Raw genomic sequence first — 27622 nt, 5'->3', positions numbered from 1 at the left:
GGAGTAAATATACTGGAGTAAATATACTGGAATAAATATACTGGAGTAAATATACTGGAATAAATATACTGGAATAAATATACTGGAGTAAATATACTGGAGTAAATATACTGGAATAAATATATTGGAGTAAATATACTGGAGTAACTATACTGGAGTAAATATACTGGAATAAATATACTGGAGTAAATATACTGGAGTAAATATACTGGAATAAATATATTGGAGTAAATATACTGGAATAAATATACTGGAGTAAATATACTGGAGTAAATATACTGGAATAAATATACTGGAGTAAATATACTGGAGTAAATATACTGGAATAAATATACTGGAGTAAATATACTGGAATAAATATACTGGAGTAAATATACTGGAGTAAATATACTGGAATAAATATACTGGAGTAAATATACTGGAGTAACTATACTGGAATAAATATATTGGAGTAAATATACTGGAGTAAATATACTGGAGTAAATATACTGGAGTAAATATACTGGAATAAATATACTGGAGTAAATATACTAGAGTAAATATACTGGAATAAATATACTGGAGTAAATATACTGGAATAAATATACTGGAGTAAACAGCAGTAACAGTACATGTAAATGAGGTGAAGTTAATTACACAGTAATGAACTGAGTCTTATATCATGAAGCTCATCACTTCCATCAGCTTCCAGATAAACTAATGTTTACCTGCAGCAGCTGACACTCATCTGAAGACAAACACTCGCTCCATCAGTTTTTGTTTCAAGACCTGTTCATCATCTTAAAACATAAAGATAATAATATCTCAGCTAAGTATGTATCTTATGCAACCAAGTCCAATTCTGTTAAATATATCAATCTTATATCATTTCATTGTTGACTTTCAGTGGATGAACTTGTCACCTTGCTGCAGTGATTTAGATGAAGTGTGTGTTCAGGGTGTTCTGTGACATCACATATTTCTGTCTACCAGAGGACATGCCTACTGTGTCTGAACTGAATGTGATGTGAGGAAGCATCAGCAACAAAATCAGTCTGATTGCTTTTTTTTTCTATCTGAACGTTGTTTATCTCTATCATACCTCCTCATTTCACTCCAAAAATGTAAAGGACGTGGCAGCTGGCTGGAGGGAGATCACCAGGGAGATGGAAGTTTTCTTGTTAAGTTGCTGTTGGCTATATATCGTCATTTCACTGACAAGGTGACAGTCAAAAACAGCTCTGTGATATATTTAATACAGCAATAGTCAGGAAGGCCACACAGATATCTGGAGATGTTTCTCACCAACTAAACGCAGAGTCTGAGTTGCTCCCATCTGGGCGTCGATTCAGGGCCCAGAGGGCAAGCAGGAACATATATAAGAGGTCTTTTATCCCTTATGCCATACAGGCACTGAACCTTTTAACAGGGTTTAACTTATTACAATGGTTGCTGCTGTTTTCCTGCTCCTTTGCACAATTGTCAGTTGTAATATGTTTTTTTATGTTGTGTAGTGTTGGTGTATTTAATGTCTTCATGATATGGTGTGTATTGTATGTATTTTATTATATATTCATGTACTGGAGGAAGCTAAAGACAATTTGTTCACTAAGGTGGATAACAAAGTCAATTCATTCATTCATTTCCAGTAACAAAACATTCAAATATCACAATACAGAACATGTGTAGGATAGCAAGTAGTCTCCCATCTTTAACTTGAGTGGTTACATCTCCAGTCTGACCTTGTGAACATCCAATGTTACACAACCCGATGTGATAGTCAGAGGTTTGCGTGCTGTTAGGACACGGTCTGCCTACATCCTCCTCTGTAGTAAACAACATGTCACCACCCCAGTATGAAGGGTTGATTCTGAATGCAGGAGTTTATTTAAACTCTCTAATTGTTTCCACCCAGTTTTTTCCTCAGTGTGTATGAGTTAAACCTGTTAGTGTAACCATGACATCCAGCTGTGATGAGACCAATGAAAATGTGCTATTCACTTACTTTGTTATTATTATGTTCTCATACTTCTCAGGGTTTTAATGCATCATTCATGTATTCAATGCATCTTTAATAACTACATTTAATAAATTAGTAGTTAATAAATATATAATTGCTTTAAACATCTATTAATTAATTATAAAGATAATTTAACATTGAAAAAAAAATCTATAATTAACTCAGTTCCAGTTCTGCCAGTTCCTCATCACCAGTTTACTAATTAACTGTTCATTCATCTCCAGTTACATTTAGAGACAGGTGCACATTATAGTTACAATAATATGCTTGTGACTGCTCATGCAGCTGTGTGAGCTCAACTATCTTTACCCTTCACTTCACTGTGGACGTCATGTTCACCTTTCTGATGATAAACATGAGCGGGCAAACTTTTCAAGGTAGTTTAAATCAGGTTCAGCAACGTGTTGAATATGAAGAAGAGCAGAGGGAAGAAGGAGATGAGAGAGATGAGAGCTCACACATACATAGAGAAAAACGGAATAAATGAAAAGCAGATTTAACGTGGGAGTGAAAGAGACAAAGAAGCAAAACAAAAGTAAACCGTTAAGAAAGAAGTAAAGACAGCTGAAAATAAACAAGAAATGGAAAATATTGTAAAAGCAGTATGGAAGGAACAGAGGGAGGAAGAAGAAGATGAAGGAAGAGCTGTGGGGGAACAGGTGTGTCCTCTCTCCTCTTATCTGTGGCTAAAGGCAGTGATGTGACATATCTACTGCTGTCTTGCTACAGCCACAGATGGTGCAGCATTATAAAAGCCTGAAAAACACAACCTACGTGATCGCCAGCGACGCTCGTGTCCAAATGTTGTGACAGCTTTACTTTTTTTCCCTCATATATAAGAACAACGTGCAGTAAACTTCATCGTAAACCGCCACCTGTGGTTGTGCCACTGCTGCAGCTTATTTTAAAGGATCCACACAGCTGTACTGACCGCCTGTTTGGTTTTGGAGATGTCTTCCATCTGAACGTGCAGGTCTTCAATCTCCACCTCCATGGACTTACGAGCTTTAACTGCAGCTGCACACGTGAACTCAGACTCTTCCAGCTGGAGACAGAGAAAAATATATCACTTCACTACAGTATCAAACTGTGGCCAAACACAACATACACTTCATTTATGCTGGTACTGTATATTGTATGTGTAGTCCTTTCTGCATTATCAGGGTACATTGACCCTGTGATCAGTGTAATGCTATGCTTACAATGCTCACCTCTGTGCAAAGCTTTTAGTTCATCTGTGTGTTATCTTGTATGTTACACCTGTTTTTATTTAGTTTCCCCTTTTAAATGTATTTGAACTTTTATCTCTTATCTGTTGCAATGTTTCTATTTTATTTTATTGTATTTTTAACCCATGCTGTTTATCTTAACTTGCTGTCCTTGTTTTATTGCTTTAAATGTAAAAACAATTGAGCTGCATTTTATGTATGAAAAGTACTATATAAATAAAGTCAAGTCAAGTCAAATTTATTCACATAGCACATTTCATACAGCTGGTGTATTTGAAGGGGGGCCCATGCTGCTCTGGATATTGATGGAGGAAAACTGAATATTTATGGTGGGCACAGAGCTCCATCATGGGCTTTATGAGGAAGTAGATCTGTGTTGTTTGGTCGCTGCTTAGAACTTCATTTGACATTGATACATAGTAATTCGATTACTCAGTGGCCTATGTCATACATGTGTCACAGTGTCTACCCTCGTCAATATTATAAATAGTGTGTGTGTTGTGTCACTGTTTTGAGGCAAGTTAAACTCAGGAGTTCAAACTCCCAGTAGGACACAGAGCACTCAATGTGCATTACACCTCACTCACACTGATTTCATTAACATGTATATTTATATTTGTCAATTCTTCTTGAAATGTAGTGAGAACTGAGGCGGCACTGTTGTAAAATATTAAAATATTCAATGAAAATATCAACCTTGACTTAACCTTCACCACAGTTCAAAATGAATTATGTTGAAAAAGCATCAGAATGATAACCATCAGACACTTATCTCAGGAGCTAGCCTACTGGATAATGCTAAAGCTAGTCCTCACATCTCACTTAAAAAAAAACACCTTTATAGATTAAAAAACAATAACAATAATTGTCCTCTAATGTATTGTGGAAGATCCTCAGCAGATAAAACTGAAACTATCACAGAGAGGAAGAGAGAAACTATGTACTATACTTGGTTGAACTGAACCTTTAACATCAAACCTACTTGCTTATTTGATTCATGTATATATTTAAATATTTGTGGCAAAATAGTAATGCAGTGGAGTGAGGGTAAGAATTTGGATCAGTCTTAACTGAAAGACACACAGGTTAGGGCTGAACAACAGTCCAACTTTTCCTTTTACATTTCATCTGTGTCCAGTACAGAGCTGAGTATGATGAGTTTATCTCTTTACATAACTGCATCAACATCAGACTATAAACTGGATTTAGTCTGTAGTAGAAAGTGTTTACCTGGTTCTTGAGCTGGGCGATCTCCCTCTTGCTGGGTGCGTTGTTCTTTATGTGGTCTAACATGATCTGGGCGTCGGCCAGCAGAGCCTTGGTTCTCTTCAGGTCCTTCCTCAGACGCTTCTCAGTCTCCATGTCACCACCTCTCACCTGGAACACAGGTACAAGGCAGACATGTCACTGAACTGACCGTGACTTATGATCACTATGAGTTGTAGGTCACGTTCTTCCTCTGTTCCATGGATGTCAGAGCCGGACTTAAGAACAATGATTTTAATCAATTAGTCACTTTAATCACCAGCACCACTTTAAGCTCCACATCTCCTCCTACACACCTCACCAGATGTTACAAACATTATCTCACTACTGAACCCTGCACATATCATGAACTGTTGGAGGTATTAGAAACAGATCAAGTCCTGATAGAACAGAAATGTGTCTTGGTTGACAGCTTCAGGAGAATTTCTAGTTAAAGTTAAACCTATGTTGACTGTAGTTACCTTGTCCTGGGCGGTCAGAAGCTTTGACTCCAGCTCTCTCTTCTCTTTCAGCACCTTCTGCTTCTCATCATACTCCTCTTCAAGCTGGACCTCCATTTGCTTCAACTAGACACACACAGAAAAAAAGTTCATGTACAGCTCAGACTGATCACCCAGCAGTATAGATGGTAGAGCACATAACAGTTAGGCAATCATCAATATAAAGTACAGACTTTACATTGTGGCGTATGTTTGTGTCCATTTCTGCATATTATGAACTGTTTAAGGTGTTCCACACAAACAAAAACAAAGTCATTATTGGACTATTCTTAGAACTTCATTATCAGATCAGAACATTCAAATGTGTTGACCATGATAGCACTGGATGCAAAGTCAGGTACTCATCAACATTATTAAAATTCATTCTGAGGGAGACATTACTCTCCCTGATCTATCCAACACAGTCTGGACCAAACAGATCAACTTGTCATTATCAGTTAAAATTTTAAAACTTGTTTTGGGTGAAGTGCTCATAAAATGTCTACAGCTCCAATTAAAAAAAAAAAAGTTTGTATCTCCTTTAATTCCCAAATATGTAAAGAAAATGTAATTCCCAAAGGATTATTATGAGTTATCTGCTGCTGACAGTGGAAATGATGAATCCTCTGGGCAGCATGGATGAGCTGTGTTCATATCTGAGGTACTGGCCTAAAGTTAGTCACAAAACATTTAAGATAAGATAAGATACAATACTCCTTTATTAGTCCCACAGTGGGGAAATGTACTCATTAAATGTATTAAGTAGGGCTGTGTATCAGTACTGGATACCTTTAAGGTATCGACAGAAATAAATCGATATCGAGTAGAATCGAGACGTCTCCCGTCAAATGATACCTGCAATCCATCCTTTTTGCATCCAGAGCTTGAAAATACAACGATCAATGCAAGTGTTCTTCGATTTAATACGACGTGATTGGCCCATTGCCACAGCAGCTACAACCCGTCTGTGGTGACATGTTATGCAATTGAATGATCTATTCACATGATGGGTATCGAATTAAGTACTACATTGGTATCTAGAATCACTCTAAGGGTACTTGAATTGGTACTGATATCATCATGTTTTAACTGATATCCAGCTTTAGTATTAAGATATGAAGATGCTCTGCTTGGAACAATAATGTGTATAATTACCACTTTAAAATCATTCAAATCAATCTATTCATTCTTCCCTCATTAAATATCCACAATCTATGAATATGCAAATATATTCACAGTGGTGTAACGGTGTTGGGGACTCTTCTCTTAAGATGAATAAGTGTGCAGGTAATACAACCAGAGTAACTGGGCTCAACACAACTACTGAATATTATCAACAACTGTCCAGCTAGAGGACTTCTGCTGTTTGTTTGAAGTATCTGTCTGTGGGTCAAGTGTTGGACTGACTGACATCACAGTCTTATAAAAGCAGTAGAAGAAGTTTTTTTTTTTACATTGGCTGCTTGTGTTTTGCAGTATTTACAATGCATGAACATGAGTCTGGGTCTGTGTGAGGCTAATAAGGCCTGTCATAAAATGTACAATGTACATAGAGAATACTATAGGGCTATTTCCCCCTCATTTATTTATTCAGCATAATGCATCAGTGTGTAAAAGTCACTGGGAGACACAGTGTAGAGTCAGTGCTCCCAGCCTGTGTGAGTGTAGAAAAAGCTAATTATGCGCAGGCTAATGAGGGCTCGACTGGTGGAGGGCAGTCATGTGGCAGTCAGCACTGGCAAAGCAAAACAAACACTAAACAACATTAACAGACATAATAGCAACAAAGCTAACTGTACCCAAACTCCAACAGCGCACCACCCACACACTCACTCTGCCTCCCACACACACACACACACACACACAGAGAGATATCATTTGACAATTAGGGCACCAATGAGAGCTGTTTTGCTGATGCATAAACAAATGCTTCCCAACAAAGAGTCAAATAATTTGCATCACTCACCTAGAGATCTATGACAAATATAATGAGTGTATGTTTGTATGATGAGGTGGACTCATGCTCTCTGGGTTACTTAGTTACAGTGACTACTTCTATTTTGAGGTGAGCAGAGAAGTACACAGATCTCTGGAGAGGCAAAATTCCACTCTTAATAATAATAAGAATAATGAATTATTTCAACTAAATTTAAGAGCAGAGGAAAATATGTTGATGGATGGATTATCACAAACTGGTATGTGTCAAAGTTTTACTGTTTTGAAACCATTTAAAATATTTGAATGGTAGCACTTAATCCCTCCTGTTGTCCTCCTGGGTCAAAACTGAGCCGGTCTGGTTTGACTGTTTATAAAGCAAATTGTAACTCAATTCTATAAAAGTAGTGATGATTATACTAGAAAACAATGTAGTTTGGAACCATTGATTTGATTTCCAGGCAATTACATGAAATAAATCCATATTTCTGATATAACAACATTTTTTAAAAAGCTCAAATTTATAGTCAGTAGAGGTGCTGGATTTACTTGTTCTCTAATATCTCACATGATAAATTCAGCCTAATGTACATTTTCACAGCACTAATTCCATCAGTATAGCAACAGGGTCACATCACACTCACTGCTCTGATCCTCTGAGGTTCTTTACTTTAAGAGAAATACTCTTTTCATTATCAATTCACTAATCAATTCTTGTCTACTGCTTTGCCTTCTTTGTTTACTTTACTGCTAGAATGCTGCTAATGTGAAATATTAGTGCAGAAGTGCTGAGGCTCACTGATGGTAGCTAGACAGCAATCTACAAAACAGCATAGTAGAACTATTGTAAATAATGAGTCAGTGACAAGGAGAGAAATTCAGAGCAGCAGAGAATGTAGAAAAACATGATGCTGTACTCACAGTGCTGTGGAAATGTACTATATGAAAACAAGGGTTGAGTTTGTATCAACAGCAAATTAAAGCAGGCACACATCAGAATATAACGATGTGTTGTAATGAAACATGAAAACTTCTAAACCAAGAGGAAATAGAAATAATGGCCTGTCTTTAATAAAAATATTTTACAGGTGAGGTAAATAAAGACAGTTTAAAGTGAATGTCATGGTTGCAAATTTAGAAGAAAAAACCCCTACATCTACACATGTGAAAGATGTGTTGTGTTGTATCTGAAAAGCATTGGAGCTAAAAGGGATCTATACTGTTATATTTGGAAAATAGTTGAAAAGAAGACAATCTTGTATAATCTCTATAAAAAGGAAGGCTGTATGTGAGGAGAGTTTAGTTAAATCCTGATGTTAACTCAGAGATCAGTGTAGTGATTGAGTTAAAACAGCTGTTGGAATTATGAGAAATCACTGTGTGGTGAATTCAGTGGTAGTTGATAGAGCTTTTACACTCCTTTGACTAGATTATTGCCATTAAAAGATACAAATTCTAACAGGCTGACTTAATATGTGTTTGACTGGCTGCTTCAGTCATCAAAACACAGCAGACTGGAGCAGCTGTGAGCCATTAAAAGTCACAAAAAGTACATATTTGAGCAGAAGACATCTGTGAGAAGCAGCACAGTAAAGTTTTATAGAATAAAAACATTGTGCAGCACTTTTGTCTTGTGCTGCTATGAGGCTGAACAGAGAGCTCCTGTTAGACTTTATAGAGAATGCAGCTTTTAATTTGATATACTGCAGCATTCTCTGCTGCTGTCACATTACTGCACTTTCATTCTCTCTGTCTGTCTGTCACTGTCTCTTCTCTCTCTTTACACCTGTTTCTCCAAGACATTAAGTCACAATTGTAAAACAAAAAAGCTGAAGTAGCTGCAGAGTTAAACCACAGTGTTATGATGAGTTTTCTTACCTTCTTGCTGCAGGACTGTCTGATCTCTTCCACTTCATCGTCTTTGCCCTCGATCTCCTTGGAATGGGTTTGACGCAAACGCTCCATCTCCATTTCAAGACGCAGCTTGGCCTGGAAGGCAAACACAAACACATTCTGCATTCAGCGTGGCTTAAAGAAACATTATTCTAATTTCCACCTAATTTCCATATATTATTCACAGGCGTGCGTATGTCCGCAGTACTTGCTGTTGTTCTCTGTGCTGCTAATAAACTCTGACATATACTGATAGTGGAAGAACTAAAGAGAGTTTCTGTTGTGTGTGTGTGTGTGTGTGTGTGTGTGTGAATCATTACAGGTCAGCCTGCTGGATAATGGATCCTATTCATAATGTACTGTCACTGCCTGTAGACCATTGATCTGATCCTCTTACTGTTCTTTATGTATCTGTCAAAGCATTGAGTTTGAGCATTTAGAATATATCCAATTTCTCTTTTCTTGTAAAACATTCAAATATTTTGATGACTGATCCTACACGTGAAGACATATACATCAAAGTATTCAATCAAATGTGATGTGGGTCAAATAGCTGAAACTGTCCATCATATAAAATCACAGCCATGTTGATGGAAGCTATCAGAGCTATACTGTGGGATGAAGGTGTGTGTTTTGACATAGCCAAGAGAATGTTCTTATGTATTCATTTCTCCTAATCCTACAGGTGAGGGAGGTGTGGGTGGAGGTGAACACTGGCTGATGTGAGATAAGCAATAAACAATCAGCACATTAAAACCAGGTTAAATACTGTATGCAGTTATGCTGCAGCAAAGATTGGTGACATTGACAGCGTATGTTCATCTGTTGTCATAGTAACACAATATGGATTTTGCAGGTGCACAGTGAACAGAAATAGCGTTGGATAAAGTAGTGTTGAGATTTATCATTATAAATCATGATTTATCCAGCAGTTCAATATCTATCTGCACATCTAACCTAGTTCATACATGTTACATCTGTGTTAGTAGTAGTTTGTTCAAATACACTCTTATAACAGATAACAGAGTGTTTTAAAAAAAATGAAAGCCTAACTGACACCTAGGCTGATGAAACATACATGATGAAAATGAGGAAAAAATGCTTGACATTTTGGGAAATATTGCTGTCATACTCTCACCTGATCTCATATTATTGAATTTGTTTAAGCTCTATGCAAACAGAAAGAAAAAGGAAAAAGGTTTTTTCTGTGCCTGCACACAGATTCATTATATAAGTAACGTTGCATTAGTTAATAATAACTAACAACAGCTGCAGAGGTGATAGTTGATGTATGTTTGAACTTCACAGTCAGACTCACTGATTCTGTGTATGTATCATTATAATTATTATCAGTAGTAGAAGTAGTAATTCAGACTCATTGTTCACACTTTTTTGTAATTGTTTTACTTTCTATTTATTCTGTTTTGTGTCTGTATGTATGTTCATGCACTGTGTGACCTCTCTGCCCTTAAAAGCTCCTATAAAAATAAAGTTATTTACTTACATTAGCACTAACAATGCATGACTTGGAGGTGCTCTGATAAACCCACTGTACTGCTTTAATACTGCTTTGAATATTGTTCTGTGATAGCAGCGTTGTGTTTTTATTTGTACCTGCTCCAACATCTGGATGGTGCCGGCCTGCTCATCCAGCTCCTCCTCCTGGTCCTTCACCTTGGCCTCCATGTCACGAAGCTGCTTCCTCATCTAAAGTATAATATCAACATATTTAGTAAAAGAATTTGACTCCCAAAATATACATTTAATCATTTTACAAGATAAATATAAAGTACATATGTGTTATAGTTATCATTTCCAGGTTGTTTTTCAGTTGAATAGTCAGTGGCTTTAATTCTAATAAAGATATGAACCCACAAGTTCTCCACAAAGCTACAACAAAACTTCAAAGACAAGACAAAAATTAGACCTTGGCCAGCGAAGCCTCATCCTTGGACTCTTGGGAGTTGAGGTCCTGCAGCTCGGTCTCCAGCTGGTCCAGCTTCAGGTTGACCGCACACACTTCCAGGTCCTTGTCCTGTAGGACCCAACAGAGAGGAGGGGAGGGTCAGGGAATGGCAGTGTGAACAGATACACACGTCATAAGAGAAGACTTATTGACTCAGCTCAGCAGGTAGCAACAAGTCACACACACACACACACACACACATACATACCAAAAACTATTTCCAAAATGTGTGTTCGTAATTACTGAAACTGTGTGTAGACATGCACAGTGCAATCCTGAATTACACAGAAATGTGTATAAAATCTGCCACAACATGTTTGATTTATCCATTTAATTAAACTATGAAGCTAAAAAGACATCTTGGATTTACAGTAAATAGATCACTTAATACTAGTATAATTAATATTATTATACATGGAGTAGACAAAACAAAACAGTATCAGTTTTGAGACTATTCCCTCTCGACATTTACACACATATTTAATGCAGCTGCAGTTTGTTTCTATGAGTACAGTATTGTTCTTATGTGGAGTAGTTTGGATCCAGCTGCTTCAGTTTATGTTAAAGTGGTTTCATGGAAACAAACTTCATGAGAAATCACAACTTGTATGATTAGACACTTTCAGTGAGGATCGCTGTGAATCCTGCCCTATGTGTAATTACACTAATGAATAAATAAACATCACATCCACGTCACATGCCACACTAGAGCAGACAGATACACACCTCCAGCTGCTGCCTGAGGCTGAAGGCCTCTCCCGTCAGCATGTCTTTCTCTCGGGCCAGTTTCTCCCTCAGGGTCTTCTCCCTCTGCACCTCGTCCTGGGCTCCACTCAGCTCGCTGTCAAACCTGCAAACACACCAACACCCCTCACTGATTAACACTGTCAAAAACACTCTACTGAAGTACATCTACTGCTACTGTGATGATATTTGAGGAGCAAACTTCATAGTGTGAGATTTTTTTGAAGTTCACGAAAAAAGTGAAATCACTTCAAACATGCTGAGATGGTTACACACAGGATCCATCACAGTGTATCTCCTCTGTTTTAACTAACACATGGAACATATTTGGCTACAATCCATGTCTCTTGATAGTAGTTTCACTTTCACACACACACACACACACACACACACACACACACACACACACACACACACACACACACACACACACACACACACACACACACACACACACACACACACACACACACACACACACACACAGTTTGAGTTTGAGCAGCAGTACAAATGAGCTGGAGACTGGACTGTTCTCTCTGCACAGCTTGATGTCATAAACAATCTGGAACACAATAATATAGTTTATCCTTTACAGTTATTTTATGACAGCAACACCACTGGACCTCACACACTCAGAGGAGGAAGGTAATACAACAGTGCGAAGTGCCTGAAGACACCTGCTCAGACATGACTCTGTCTGTGTGTGTCTGTGTGTGTGTGTGTGTGTGTGTGTGTGTGTGTGTGTGTGTGTGTGTGTGTGTGTGTGTGTGTGTGTGTGTGTGGGTACTGACTTCCTCTGCTTCTTCTCTAGGTCGTGGTTGCGGCTCTGTTGGCCCTCTAGATGAAGTTTGGTGTCCTGCAGTTCAGACGTCAGTCTCTGGGTTTTCTTCTTCAGCTGCTGGATGTTTCGCTGGGACTCCTCGTTATCTGCCTGCATGTCACTGATCTGCACAAACACATGCATATAAAACATCAGAGGTGGAAAACAAAACCCGTTTAACATGGTGAAAAGCCTGTCACTGGAAAATGCACATAAATAAACATCATGCAATGACAGGGAATGTTCAGAGTACTGGACAAACTGAAAATGATGCTTTGATGATGGTGCTGGATGAAGGTGACAATTCATCATCTTCGGACGATGAATGTGTGAATGAAATTTCAAAGCAATCCATCTAATAGTTAGCGAGATATTTCAATAAAAAACTAAAAGACTGACCACATGGTGGCACTAGAGGAAAAGTCAGGGTCTCACTAAAGTCAAAAGAATACATCATCTGGTAACCCTCAATGTCTGAACCAAATGTCATGGCAACTTGTTGAGATATAGTTAGGAGTCTAGACTAGGGCTGCAACTAACGATTAGTTTCATTACTGATTCATCTGTTGATTAGTTTCTTGATTCATTGAATTGTCAGAAAAAAGTGAAATATGTCAAACCCCTATTTCCCAAAGCACAATTAGATGTCCTAAAATGTCTGGTTTTGTCCCACCCAATATCCCATATCGGACAACATATACGCCGATATCGATATATCTGTGATGTATCGGCTGACCGATACATCAGTCGGGCTCTAATGATAACACAGAGATTTCTGGCATGTTCAAAGGAACTGATCTCTTTGCTTTTGCATCTATAATAACTTCTGTTCTGTCACTATTTAGTTGCATGAAGGTTTGGTTTGGTTTTAATGTCCTGTAGCCGACACAGCATCAGTACAGCTCAGAACATCATCTGGTCAGAGTCACCTTTGACCCTGAGATGAGTACATTAGAGCAGGTTTGATATAGAGACTAACACGGTCTCTCTCTTGAACAAACAAAGGTCCATTAACATTCCCTGAACTAACCCAAAGTGACACAACTATAAAAAGTAAAATAAGACAGATTTTGGTGTCTCTTATCAGAGACTTCACTCCTCTTTTCTACACTCAGATTGGAGTCATACAGACCACCGTCATAACATAAAAGATTTATTCATAATTTATCAGTAGTGTGTAGTCAATAAAATCCATAAAATTCACTCAATTGTGTGTGTCTATTCTTTGAAGTGATACAGGGAATCTATTGAACTGTAGATCCAATTCAGAAATTTGACTGATTTATCTAAATGTATTGATTTATTAAACGTAATTAACCCCACAAGTCACAAAGACTTCTAGCAGGTAGATTCTGAACCAATTTAGAACAGGACCCACCCAGCTTTGTAGTTTTTTGTATTAATAACCACAATTAACACCTATTGTTATAGTTATAGTATTACCAGACAACAAGTATCTAACAAGTATATAGAAGATTTGATTCTATACTACTTAGAAGTGTTAGGCTGTACTGCAGTCATTCTATCAGAGATATTTAGATGTCAGTGGAAGGCTTGTGTGTGTGTGTGTGTGTGTGTGTGTGTGTGTGTGTGTGTGTGTGTGTGTGTGTGTGTGTGTGTGTGTGTGTGTGTGTGTCTGTGTGTCAATGTTCACTCACCCTCCTCTCCAGCTGCCGTTTGTTCTGCTGCTCCACCTCCAGCTTGTCATCAAACTCCTGCTGCAGTCTCTTCTTGGTGAACTCAATCTCTCTGATGGCTCGTTCATACTTCAGCCTCCACTCTCCTCCTGTCACATTCAGCAGGTTCACAGTCACTTTTGTCAATATGCTTCATTCTGTTTCCTTGTCTTTTTAAAAAAGTAAGACACTGTCAAAACACAGAATAAATATTACCATGGTGGTATCTCAACGGCATTATTAATCTTCCAGGACATTATCAAAGGCCAACGATTCAATCAATAAACCTGACTTAAACTGACCAGATAAGGCAAATCTGGTTTTCTCCGTTTGAGAACATTTAATCTCATTTCATATCAAACATGGTCTTTAGGACGTATGTTGATCCAGAACCTTCCTCAAAGGGATTCCACTGCTGCATCTGTTTTTATACCAAATGTATAAAAAGCAGACCCATTCCTCAGTGTCAGTAGTGGTGTTAGAGGAGCTGAAACAATTATATATATGAATGCATCAGAGCAGCTGTACTGTGACAGAAATAAAGACCCAACCCTAACCCAAGGTGATCCATGACTAATATGAGAAACAGTCATGTGACAGTCACTAGAGGACAATATGATATTCTATGAAGTTACACTGTCAGCTGATTGTGGACAGAGAGCTGCTGTTTACTACTGATGTACAGGATACTGTGCTGAAATCATCACATCTTAAAAACCTCATGTAGCTTAACTATAAGCTATATTAAGCTACATTCAATTTGTCTTGGATTTTTTTATTTTAGTTTGTTTTTACTGAAAACCTTCAAATTCATTCACAATACGATTTATGATTTCAGGTTAAATAAGTGTTTTTGTCCTGTGGAGAAAGTCAAACTGTCTCTTCATGACCAGAAAGTCTGGACCACATGTAGATTTTGATGAAAATATACATGAAAACTGGTGAATGCCACTAATTCATTGTACATGCCACTTAAACATTTCACAAACTGCACTTTTAATGTGCACTACTGTGCAATATCAGTACTTTAGGTATACTGTTACTTTCAGTTCAACTGCAATATATATATATTTACATTTTTTTCTCCACATTAACAAAAACAACAAATTCAGGAATATTATCATTTTATTTATTTTACTACTATTGTTTTTATTGCTTGTGTAATTACTTATTTATTGTTCTGTATTCTTTTTATTGATGCTCTTTTCTATTTTTACTCTGCAATCTGCTGCTGCAACATTGTAAATGTCCACAGTGTGGGACTAATAAAGGAATATCTTATCTTAGTTTATCGTATCTTATGAGCGAATCTGTTCATATGAGTGCTTCTCAGATAAGGCCTAATATTACTCAGTGTATAAATAACAGTGAAATATATAAAATGCACTGATTTGACCAAATCCTAAACTTCAACCTATGATAGCTGCTGTTGACCTTTGATAACTGTAACTTAGCTGCTCAGCTTCATTTTGAAGTTACTCCTCTTTATTACCCTCACCTGCACTGTTTTTCATATATGGCTATAATACAAACAGACAGATCTATTCAAACCTCTGCAACAAGAGGAAAAGTCAGTTTTCCAGATCAAAATTTGCTTCCATTGTTTTCATCATCATCATCATCATCATCATCATCATCAACTAACTTCAAATATTTATAGGTAAATCTAGGTAAGACCAACACTCTTGTGAGGTATCTCCATATGGCTCAACCTTCACATTCTGGAGGTGCTCCAAGTCTGATATGAAAAATACCTTCAAGATTAAGTTGCAGTCTCATTTCACCTGAATCAAAGTTCTGCTATGGTACAAACAAGCAGAGCTGTTCCAACTTCTGCAACAAGAGGAAAAGTCAATTCTCCATTCACAAAGTGTGCGTGCTGCACAAAGACAGCTGGCAGCCTGCCTGCAGGGTGCCTCCAACTGAATCCTTACTTCATTTTTCACTTTTAACTGATCAATTTCTACTGTACTTCATCACATCGGAACTTTCTTGGCTTTTGTCAAAGGATCGATCGGACACTACCCCTGCAGTTCCTCCACCTCCACTCAAGCACACACACAAGGGTTGTCTTGCCAACGCTGAGTGAATTACTGCTGTTGTAAGGTCTGAGTGGGAGTTTGTATATATGTACAGTTTATACAATGGGTGTACAAAAGACCTCCCGAAACTCTACAAAGGTTTGAGTTTGTCATTCAGTGCAACGCTCATTGTTCATCCTACATTTCTGTCCCACTGCAGATAAGATTTGAGCAAGCAGATGATGTGGGAACTTTGGGGCGTTTTTCCATATGAACATATCATTCCCAAAACACTTACAATTAATATGTAAAGTCTTAACAATGAAATTAACACTGCATAAAAAATGCATCCCACCATTCATTTCAATGAGATCACTCTTTGTAACACAAATGGGATTATTCTCAGTCAGTGCAATTATCTTCTCTTTCTGAAATCCATTTACATAGTAGTATGCAACACAGCTGCTGAGGTGTAACTTGCTCCACCTCAACAGATGTGATAAAACTCACTGAACTGTCAATCAAATGTGACCTGCACATGCCCACACAGCCCCGTGAAGACATCTAATCAACCACACACCTGTGTAGGTGTCCAGCAACTTCAGCAGAGGTCCAGCATTTTATTAGTGAGTTTGTGAGGCAACTTTCCATAAACATATACAGGAGTCTCAGCAGATTGATATTTACTGCTGTGCAGGAGTGTTTCTTGTATTTTGTCTACATGCTGTCTGTGCGTGTGTCTGACCTGTGTCGTCATCATCCATCTCCCCGTTGAGCTCCGAAGCCCTAATGAGTCGAGCCTCCATCACCTCCATCTCCATGGACTCCATCTGTTTATTCATGCTGTCAAACTTGGCCTGGTGGAAGAGAGAGAGGAAGTGGTTACTATGACAACATGAACACATCTGTCTACAGGCTTTTGTTTTATAGGCCAAACAGAACCACATTAGACACTGAAGAGCCACATCAGATTAAGTCTCATGGTCCAACAGAGGAAAGTTTTGGTGGTTGTTGATGCATGACTGAATTGCCTCATGGTGAGAGAGAAAAATAGGATTAGAACATTTATTCCTACCAAGCTGTGAAAACTACTGAGTTTGGAGCAGTTCATAAAAATGGTGATATAATTTGTAAAACTTTTTAAGAAGCACAACTATGTGAACAATCTGGCTTTTTGCCCTGAATGAACCCTTTCAGGTCATAATCCCAACAACTAAATCATATTTAAAGCAAAAAAAATGTTAATATGTTTTTTTAATATGATGTTAATAGTTTTTGGGGACATATCAGAAATGCTCCTTTTTGTCTCGGCAGGCTGTGAGAGTGTGAGATGGAGACAGAGTAAACATACTGCTGTAGCTTTAAGTCGTGGGCAGACGGTGTGTAAATGTCTGACAGGACATTTGCAGGTAAGTTTACATGCTGCAACTGAGAAGCTAGTCAGCTGGCCAGCCTGCTAACTGATACTAGCAGTGCACTTTCCCTCAAGAATGTTTGCTTGAGGGCTTGTTCAACATGCTAATTTACAGGATGTGGGTTCATGTTTGTAAGTTAGATAAGAAGGAGATTTAAAGGGGGAAAATGATATGGGTTGTTGTTCAGAGTCTGTTGCTCTTGTGTTGTGTAGCTGACTCAGTGTGACTGTCTGCTCTGCCTATTATAGAACATTAATGCTTTATGCTAAATATGTCCAGCAGTATTAAAATAATATTACCAACTACATAGACATAATAGAACTGTATTTCATTGAATTAACAAAAACTAGGGGGCGCCATCATTAAACCAAGAAATTTAAAACTTACATTTCTCCCACAGAACAAGTGATTTACAAAGAAGATATGTATGCTTTAGTAGACCAAAAGAAAATCTATCTTTTTGTGTCTAAGCAACTGATGGGTGCAACATTTTTTGAAGTTGGCTCAGTACTGACTGAGATTGTTGCAGCCAGCAGCCATGAAACAGGCTGCAATTTAATCCTTTGGGAAAACAGCACCATGCACTTTTAGTGGATGTACATTGATGGGGCACAGTTGCCCTAAAGGACACTGTATTACATTGCAGCCTGATTTGTGGCTACATGCTGCAGTGCTTTGCTCAGTACTGGAACAATCATCCAGTACTAATTGTCATTTCAGTAGCTAAAGGAAGATCAAAAATACAAGGCGCAGCTTGAGTGTCATGTAAACAGTTTCAACAGTCTAAGGGGGAAATGCTTTTTCGGGCTGCAGGAGATTTTTTTGGCGCAGTATCGCACTTGGTCAGTCTGATCACTTTGATTTCACCTCTCTTAAAACATCCATGAGCCAAAGATACATTTCAGTGAAAGAGATAGCGGTTATTTTCAATGATTGCTCCTTTTCTTGGAGACCCTCCGAAGCTTTCTAAAGGATTCACTTCAAAACATCTCACTGTTTATGCTAAATGTACTAACTATTTTCCAGTCCATTCCAATGCAATTCCAAATATGTAATGAACTCTTCCCTTTGAGTAAATTCCCCCATTGCCCCCTTGTGCCTCTCCCTCAATCACACACGCAGGAAGAAAATAAAATCATCCAACCCGCATTTTCTATAAGCCAGGCTATTTGTTGCCGGCCCTTCCCCACGGCTATCTGAGCAGCCACTGGAAAAAAATCTATCAATCCCAACACGCCCAATAAAAATAGCAGGAAAAGATCCTGTCAAAAAATGTCAAATAGTGAACTAAATGGGCCGGGGGAGCAGGAGGAGGGCAGTGATGGAGAAATGGCTTGACGATATGATTTCACAATTAGTTGTCACTGCGTGTGCGTGTGCGTGTGCCCGTGCGTGCGTGTGTATGTGTGTGTGTGTGCGTGTGTGTGTCAGAGAGAGAGAGAGAAATGCAGAGTGAGCAGGAGATAAGACTACTGTTGGAAGAGCATGCATGAACAACTGCATGGTCAGCGTCAGTCGATGGTGTCTATGTAACACTGGCTGACCTAATCATTTGGTAAAATATGAACTAAGATTATTAAGTGCTGTCAGAGGTAGTTGAGATTTTAAAAAGTTGATTTACAGTAAGTAAGTATTAAAACACATACTACTGACTCAAACTAGAGTCTATAACCATGCTACTGTAGCAGCTCAGTCAGGCTATACTGAGGCACAGTGGGGCTTTAAGCTACATTTCTAACATCAGCATGCTAATATGTTCAAAATGACAACGCTAAATGTTTAGCAGGTGTAAAGTTTACCATTTTAGTTAAGTGTGTGATAACTGGCTGGAAGTAACACAAGAGGCTGATGGGAATGTCATTAGTTTGGCCATTAATTACAGGGAAATTAAAAACAGAGAAGTATATCAAAATGATTTTAGTCACTTTAATTCATCGTGTTGAGTTTATAAGTCACTCTTACAGTCAAAGGATCACCACAGTCAGAAGGAATAATCCTCTAAATGAATGACCATGAAGGCTTATATAAAATGTCATGATAATCCATCCAATAATGGCTGAGATACGTTTGGTGAAGACTGAACTAGAACTGAAGGAGGAATTGTGGAAAAAAACTGCTTCCAAAGATTTTGGATTCTGTGCTTCATGTTCTTAGAAATTAACAAATGAAAGGCCACATACCTATAAAACAGTATTGTGTTGTTCCAGGTGAAAAACTCATTTAGTTAGAGAGGTTTTAGAGCCCAGCAGGCTGTGCTCTCCTGCTGTCTCACAGCAGAATGTGATGCTGAGGGAGCTGGGATCATACAGTCTGGTATATGGGTACAAAGGCTAGTGTGTGTGGGCGACTCACTGTTTATTTGTTAAAATGCAGAACTTTGACCCAATTAGAGTACCATAAACACAGTATGAATTCTTTTATCAATAGCATGAAAATCAGATTGTGTGTAACAGAATCATAGAATACATTTCTGTTAAGTTCCTAATACTCAAACTTAATGGTTATTGTCTGGTTACAATCTTAGTAAAGGTTATAATGAAACTACTGGCATCCCAACAGGCTTTAACTGCAACTGTAGATAAAAGTAGGATGTACAGAGCCACATTCAACACACTGAAGCTGCTGAATAGATGTAGAATATAAAGTGAGCAGTCACTTGTTCTTCACAGTGTTATCTGTAACTGATGTGATGAATGTGAGACAAACAATGATTGCCTTTTGTAATCTACTCGTGATTATTTTAATCATCAAAAATAGTCAAAACTATTTAGCTGGCAACCATTCTGGGGCGTACTGTGACTGGGTGGCACTAGTACACAACATTAACATGGCTAGCTAGCATCCTATGATTGGCTGAAGCGGCTGACAAGCTATGTGTAATTTGCTAGCTGCTCAGCTAGCTCAACAAGCTTCCTACTCTACTTATTTCAAAGAACACTTTTTGCTGTCACTTCCTTGTCTTAACACACACTGAACATGTTCTCTGTAAACACTGTCCAATTTACAGCCAAAACTGTGATATTAAATAAGAAAGTGTAACTGGTTGATTGTGGAACAGAGTCTATGCCTCTGAGACTGCATGAACTATGTATGGGGTATGGGGAGCTCCTGGGTCTTTAATAATTACTGCCTGAATGTCTTGACAAATCAGCACTCTTATTTAAATATGAGACGGCCTTTCAGTTAACCAAATTTAACGTCATATGAAACATTTTATAAAATTCACTGTCCCTTTGGAAATGTAAGACTGAGTATGAAACCCCACAGGAGCAAAGTCAGGGCTGTCTACCAATCTGCTCTTCAATCATTCCTGCTGATGTGCTAATGTTGAATTTATATATAAATGAGCAAACATTACATTTTACAATACGGCTCATTATCAAACTTCATTGTCAGAAAATGTGACTGTGTTGTAGAAAATGTTATTACCTCACTGCTGAGGGGCTAATTGGGCTATAAACTGTTATCCATCTCTATTTGCCATCACAATAAGGTAGCTCCATTTTCATTTGCCTTAATAGCGCCCTGCTTGGAAAAATGCATCAAGTGAAGGAATGGGTCAGTGCTTTAATGGACACAGTAAAGCTTTAGTCCCCTGGTGTGTGACAGTTTTAATCAAACCTGAACTTAGTATTAGACTGCAGCCATGCAGCACCGCAGCATGTGAACACAACACGGCTGTCTTCCTCTACAGACATGACTGCGTTACCAAACAACACCGTCGCTGGTTTTCTGCTGGAGAATGTGTGTCTGTCCTTACCTGCAGGTCCTTCATGTCCTTCTCCAGGCGGAGTCTCTCAGAAGTTTCGGTCTCCAGCAGCTGAGAGGCCGACTCCCCGGTGTTCCGCTCATCAGCCAGCTCTGATGATAGCTCTGTGATCTGATGCAGCACACACACACACACACACACACACACACACACACAGTAAAGTTGTTGTTCTAAGAGGTTTGGAGATTTGTCACATATCATTTACATGTGATTGGTGTTACTGAGGGTAATGAGGGTCATTAGATATATGAGAAACAAATAGCAGAGTTATAAAATATATTTGACACACAGAATTGCTTCATTGATGCCTGTAGTACACACAGGAATGTGTCATACATTAACTGGGATGTGCCTATCTAGGGAGCAAATGTGATACAATTACTGTGTTTCCAGAGAGCTGATGCACCTTAAGGTTGGAAAATGACAGTGGTGTGTGCAGACGAGTTGGTGAGAATCAACACGTAATGATTTACATGAAGACATCACCGGTCTGTGACATTGTATAGACAACAGGTTTTTTGACACCAGTCACACGCTGTCACTGTGTCATCCTCAAGCAGTCTAAGATGCAGCTACACACATTAGGTCTTTATGTCACATAGAGCATGTCATTTCAAATGATTACACATACAAATAAAAAGGTGATATTTCCCTCAGCTGAAATTCATCATTCATTTGCTCCCAGGTTGATATTCTCCTTTTTTTAATGAGTTCAACCAATCACAACAAGCGATGTATTACAAAGTACTGTAAAAACAATGGCAGGTCATACTCATATTGTAAATGTCAGGCAGCAGCCTTTATCACCAGCACATGAACACTGCTCTCACATAGTAGCACTTGACCCAGATAGCAGCAAAATGAGAACACATGTTCTTATAAATAGATGCTGACAGTCCATGAAGGTGCACAGGTGCTGCACAGGTGCATCTGTAGACTATAGGCAGGAGCAGCTAGAGTTTAAGATTAACATAGGAAGTACTGGACCAGTTGGTGGTGGTTTGCCACAGCCTCAGTCTCTGTGGGTTTTATGACTGTAAACTAAAAAGTCGATATCACACCTCCAAGACAAATGTGCATGTCTTACATTTGTATTGTTATAGCCATGTTTCTCATATAAAATCTTTTGTACTGTATTGTCAGAGGTTTAACATTGTCCTATACATGTATGTGTGTGTGGTTAGGCACGCTTACCCGGCTCTCTAGGCGGTCGCTGTTGAGTCTCAGTTCATTTCTCTCTTTCTCCACCTTCTCCAGCTTCTGTTTCAGCTGCTGGATTTCTTCCTGAGAGGGAAAATAAAGACATCAGTGACATAAATATTTATGACGGTTCAGCATATGATGGTAACTGTGTTTGTTGCACTATTTTTTATATCTGACAGATTTGATTCAGTTTGATTGATTAAATATTACTGTGAAACAAGTATTAAGTGTGAAATGTTGATTATGAATCCTAGTTGTCTCTTTTTCTTTAAGTTTTAAAGTCCAAGACTGGCATAAATGCTACTTCTGAGACATTCTATGAACAAAATTAAATTAAATCCTGTAATACTATGTTAATATGATAAAAATGTAATTAAAATAAAAAATGTCAACCTATATCTAAAGTCTATATCAGCCTTCAAAAGTATTGCATTCCACCAGAAAATGTTTACTATGTCCTGTGTAGTAGACCCAGTGTACCATTCCTCTATGTATGTACATTATAGTGTGTAAGTGTATGTGTCTTTGTGTATGCTTACATCCTTGCCACGGATCTGTTCCTCAGTGAGCTGCACCTCAATCAAAGGTCTGACGGTGGTGAAGACCTTCCACCATGGCCAGCCTTTGACACCCCGATTCTTCTTGATGTTCTTCTGGATGCAGCGGATGGCCAGATCCTGGATCTGTCACACACAGCAGAGGACAGAAGAACACACAACTGAATGGAGGCTGGTACTCTAACAACTACAAATGATATAGTATTTGTTGTTTTCAGAGCAGCAAACTTCATTTAAATGTTATTATAACCTAAAGAGCATTAGGGGGTTTCACCATGTGCTGATGTGTCTATAGGTGTAAGGGGGCAGCAGGCTGAGCATAGTTAGCACACGGGTTTAATGGCCTAATGGAATATGCAATGTCCCCAGTGTGTCCTGGGTCAATCCCACAGCCTCCTCCCAGTTGGACACACCTCCACACAGGAATCCAGACGAACCTCAAACACTTCAGTCACAACTCAAAGCTCATGACCATACTGTAGGTGAGTTGGAACAGAGATGCACTGCTTCATGACAGTCCAGTGTGTCCTTTGCAAGATAATAAGACACTTAGCTTCTTTAAGTTGTGACAGTCTTGTGGTGCAGTATGTTCCTTTATCACCATCAACACACACACTGTAGTTTATTTAAACTTAATCCCCACACACACAATCCTGCTGCCAGAAGTACTCAATCTCACTAGAGCACCAAATGTGGATTCATCCGCCTCTAAAAAAAAAATAGACCCCAACAAATTACTGAGCCTATATCAAAATGTAACTATGTAGAGTATTTGTGAGTTGTTTTTAAAGATGTACATCTTCAGTAGAAACCAATGGGCTTTGAACTGAGAGCCTCAGACAGAGTAGTCAAAGTCACAGTGTTCAGAGACAGACTAACACATGGTTGGTTTTGGTCTTTTGATTGGATTTGTTGACAATATCAAAGATATAGAATATTGCCAGTCTTATCCTTCATTAAGATGTATTTCCTATTAAAAGTGAATGTTAAGGAAGGACACTCAGCAGTGTGTGTGTGTGTGTGTGTGTGTGTGTGTGTGTGTGTGTGTGTGTGTGTGTGTGTGTGTGTGTGTGTGTGTGTGTGTGTGTGTGTGTGTGTGTGTGGTGTGTGTGTGTGTGTGTGTGTGTGTGTGTGTGTGGGGGGAGAGAGAGAGAATAATTTGTGATGACTTTGTTGGCTGGACTTTTTTAAGTTACCCCCACTAGTGCAGCATGAGGCTAATAACGTCCAGTATGGTCAATTTAACAGATTGCTCAATCAACACCATGAGAGACATTATAAGACGAGAGAAATCCTTACTGAGCGCATAATATCTGATGTATTAGACAGGTTTGGGACTGATTACTTCATCCCTTTTTCTTTTTTTTTTTTGGAATCAGTATTTACAATTCCAGACTTTCCACTTGATTTATGGTAGATCAGATATGTTCAAATTTATATTCTGAATATTATTTGTTGGAGCTTATTTCATATATTATAATGCGGGCCATGTATTTATGATCTTCAACCAATTATCTAAGTTTTTACTAAAATATAATGTTTTTGAGTGGACACAAAGAGCAAATCTTTAGCACTTGAAGTCAACTCAGGAATAAAATCTTGATAGCGTTTCTCTTTGATTCTGACTCAACAGTACAACAAAGCTGCCAAACCACTAGGAAAATCTTCTCTTAAACATCTTCTTCAAGATAGGAGATCCTTGATAAAGATGATCACAGAGCGGATTAGTCTACACTTACCAGCCTCTATGATCACACATGCCTAAAAAACATCCATTTCCTCTATTTATGCCCATACTGATGGCTGTTTCTAACATTTCAAATACAAATTTAAAAAAACTGTGAGACACTTACAGTCTGTTGAAGAAGCATTGCTGGAAAAAAAATATAATAATCTGGGTCTTTCACAAATGCTCATGTAAAACCAGTAAAACCAGTTTCCATGTTCAAATTAGGAGATTAGGAGCAAAATAGTTAACAGAACTTGATTTCTGACAAGTTGACCACATGGTTTGAAAGCACAAAGAGAAACCTGAGCAGGGAAAGATCTATGTGGCAGGATGAAAGGAAAGATCGGAAGCCTTGAAGAGAAGGTTGAGAAACACTGACCTGGGTCATTTCCTTCTAATCTTCATCTCAACACTTTTACAAACGTGATGTGTGATTCCCACACTCTTCCTGACCTGGACACATCTTATTTTAGAGTGATTCTGCTTTTTCTAAGCTGTGATTAATAAGTTTGTCAAGAAACTGTTGAAGTAAATGATAAAACGTGATGCAAGGCATGATATTTAACAAATTCAATCTACTTTTATCAGCTAGAGTTAACAAGAAGAGTCTGAGAAGTCTGAAAAGATGTGGTTGATACTAATATTCATAATAATAATAATAATAATAATATTATTCACCCACACATACTCACTGGAGTGAGGCCTACTGTTACAACTAGAATTGTTACTGTTTGCACCTTTTTATATTGCATATTGCACTTTATTGTTATTATAGATTGTTAATGTTTTATTTATGTGCTAAGTTGTTTTTAATTGTCTTAAATGTTTTTATGGCTCAGGGAGTGCTATCTAAATTGTGTTATATTGTTGTCTGACCCTCAATATAATGACTATAAAGCTACTAAACATAAACATAAAGAAAAGAGGATGGATTTACTTCTTTTAAGAATCACACCAGAATAATCAAACAGAGTGTAGGCGACACAGCATCAGTACAGCTCAGAGTCACCTTTGACCCTGAGATGAGTACATTGGAGCAGGTTTGATATAGAGACTAACACGGTCTCTCTCTTGAACAAACAAAGGTCCATTAACATTCCCTGAACTAACCCAAAGTGACACAACTATAAAAAGTAACATAAGACAGATTTTGGTGTCTTATCAGAGAGACTTCACTCCTCTTTTCTACCATCAGATTGGAGTCATACAGACCACAGTCAGAAACGATACTACACCAGCCATAAAGTATGGAGACACTGCTGTTATGTGTTGCCCTGTAGGGGCAGCGTCTCTCTCTCTCTCTCTCTCTCTCTCTCTCTCTCTCTCTCTCTCTCTCTCCTCTCTCTCTCTCTCTCTCTCTCTCTCTCTCTCTCTCTCTCTCTCTCTCTCTCTCTCTCTCTCTCTCTCTCTCTCTCTCTCTCTCTCTCCTCTCTCTCTCTCTCTCTCTCTCTCTCTCTCTCTCTCTCTCTCTCTCTCTCTCTCTGAAGACACACCTGTCAAGGGAATTGTAATGGCTTGATGAGAGCATTTGAGGAGGATTGAGAGGAATCCTCACTCTCTCTTGAGCCACTGCCCAGCTCACATATTTTTCCCTTTCCCTCCCTGCATGTGTTTCAGTTCTGGGGTTTTGTTTTGTTAGTTTATTATTTTAGCTTGGGTTGGAGATCACCAGTAGTGTTTTGGTTCATTTAGGATTAGATTACGGCGGCTGCAGCTGTGGCTCAGGAGGTAGAGCGGGTCGTCCTCCAATTGGAAGATTGGTGGTTTGATTCCCGGCTCCTCCAGTCTACATGTCGATTTTGTACTTGGGCACACTTAACCCCAAATTGCTCCCGTTGCTGCGCCAACGGTGTATGAATGTGTATAAATGGTTAACTTCCCCTGATGAGCAGGTTAGCACCCTGTGTGGTAGCTCAGTGTATGAATGTGTGTGAATGAGATGTAGTGTAAAGCGCTTTGACTGCTCGTAAAGACTAAAAAGGCGCTATATAAGTACAGTCCATTTACTTTTGATAATTTAGTTCAATCCATAAAACTCAATCAATTGGGTGTCTATTCTTTGAAGTGATACAGGTGATCTGTTAAACCGTAGAGCCACCAATTCAGATATTTGACTTATTTATCAAAATGTATTGATTTATTAAACTTAATGAATTAATCAATTCATTCATTAATTAAAATCTTTCCTCCTAGAGACGGAGGTGGTGCCCTGATAATGAGAGCTTATACATTTGAACATCCAAAATTGCAAGAGCAAGAACTAACATAATATCTACAGTAAGTGAGAAGGGAAAAAGCAAAGTTTAACATGAAGCCAGACTCTTTGCCTAAAGCTCATTTCACTGAATATTCACTTAGTATGATACATTATGTACTTCAATCACTTACTATTGAAATTCTTCTGCAGCTTTGTCTGTCTACATACAGCAGCTTCTGTCTGTAGTGTGTTTACATGAGCTTAAGTAACCAAAGTTAGCAGTGATATCATACCTGATCACATGCACTGTAGTACTCTACTCACTGTACACCTGTGTATTCATGCAGCAGGTCCTACCTTCTTTCTTATTTTGGATGTGTGGCTCACTTAAGGTTATTTAAGTTGAGTTATTATTTTAGTCTCCAATTCAAAGTGATTTAGATTAAAGGTATGATAATTCTTTGATCAAACCAGAGCAGGGTATCTGCTTATTTAAGGACAAATTAAAGACTTTTAAGACCTTTTTAATACCTTAAGGAAAAAAATAATACCATAGATTTTGAGTTTGATTCCATTCGAAAGAAAGAGGCGAGAAATAAACTTTTTTTGAATACAATAATGATAAGCACAACACTAAGTTATATTATCATTTATACATGGATAACTTTAGGTATTTATTCCTCTGTCATAACAAGAAAAATGTCTTGTTTAAAATGACTCTGCA

General features: G+C 38.3%; 1 protein-coding gene across 4 annotated transcripts in view; it reads right to left on the bottom strand.

The window, feature by feature from the left end:
* Positions 1 to 27622, bottom strand: part of LOC133980129 (unconventional myosin-XVIIIa-like) — a 148322-nt gene that overhangs the window by 25792 nt on the left and 94908 nt on the right. For all 4 annotated transcript variants that reach the window (XM_062418715.1, XM_062418716.1, XM_062418717.1 and 1 more), the window contains 13 exons: positions 22955 to 23098; positions 22407 to 22496; positions 21204 to 21323; positions 16774 to 16885; positions 13990 to 14117; positions 12303 to 12457; positions 11494 to 11617; positions 10729 to 10836; positions 10416 to 10508; positions 8787 to 8897; positions 4956 to 5060; positions 4459 to 4605; positions 2931 to 3044 (listed from right to left, as the gene is read on the bottom strand). In XM_062418715.1, the coding sequence (XP_062274699.1) occupies positions 2931 to 3044; positions 4459 to 4605; positions 4956 to 5060; positions 8787 to 8897; positions 10416 to 10508; positions 10729 to 10836; positions 11494 to 11617; positions 12303 to 12457; positions 13990 to 14117; positions 16774 to 16885; positions 21204 to 21323; positions 22407 to 22496; positions 22955 to 23098 (1551 nt within the window). The remainder of the gene's footprint in view (positions 1 to 2930; positions 3045 to 4458; positions 4606 to 4955; positions 5061 to 8786; positions 8898 to 10415; positions 10509 to 10728; positions 10837 to 11493; positions 11618 to 12302; positions 12458 to 13989; positions 14118 to 16773; positions 16886 to 21203; positions 21324 to 22406; positions 22497 to 22954; positions 23099 to 27622) is intronic.

The sequence above is a fragment of the Scomber scombrus genome, chromosome 5, assembly GCF_963691925.1.
Source record: "Scomber scombrus chromosome 5, fScoSco1.1, whole genome shotgun sequence".
NCBI lineage: Eukaryota > Metazoa > Chordata > Actinopteri > Scombriformes > Scombridae > Scomber > Scomber scombrus.
The sequence above is the reverse complement of the archived record's forward strand: the minus strand, read 5'-3'. Positions and strand labels throughout refer to the sequence as shown.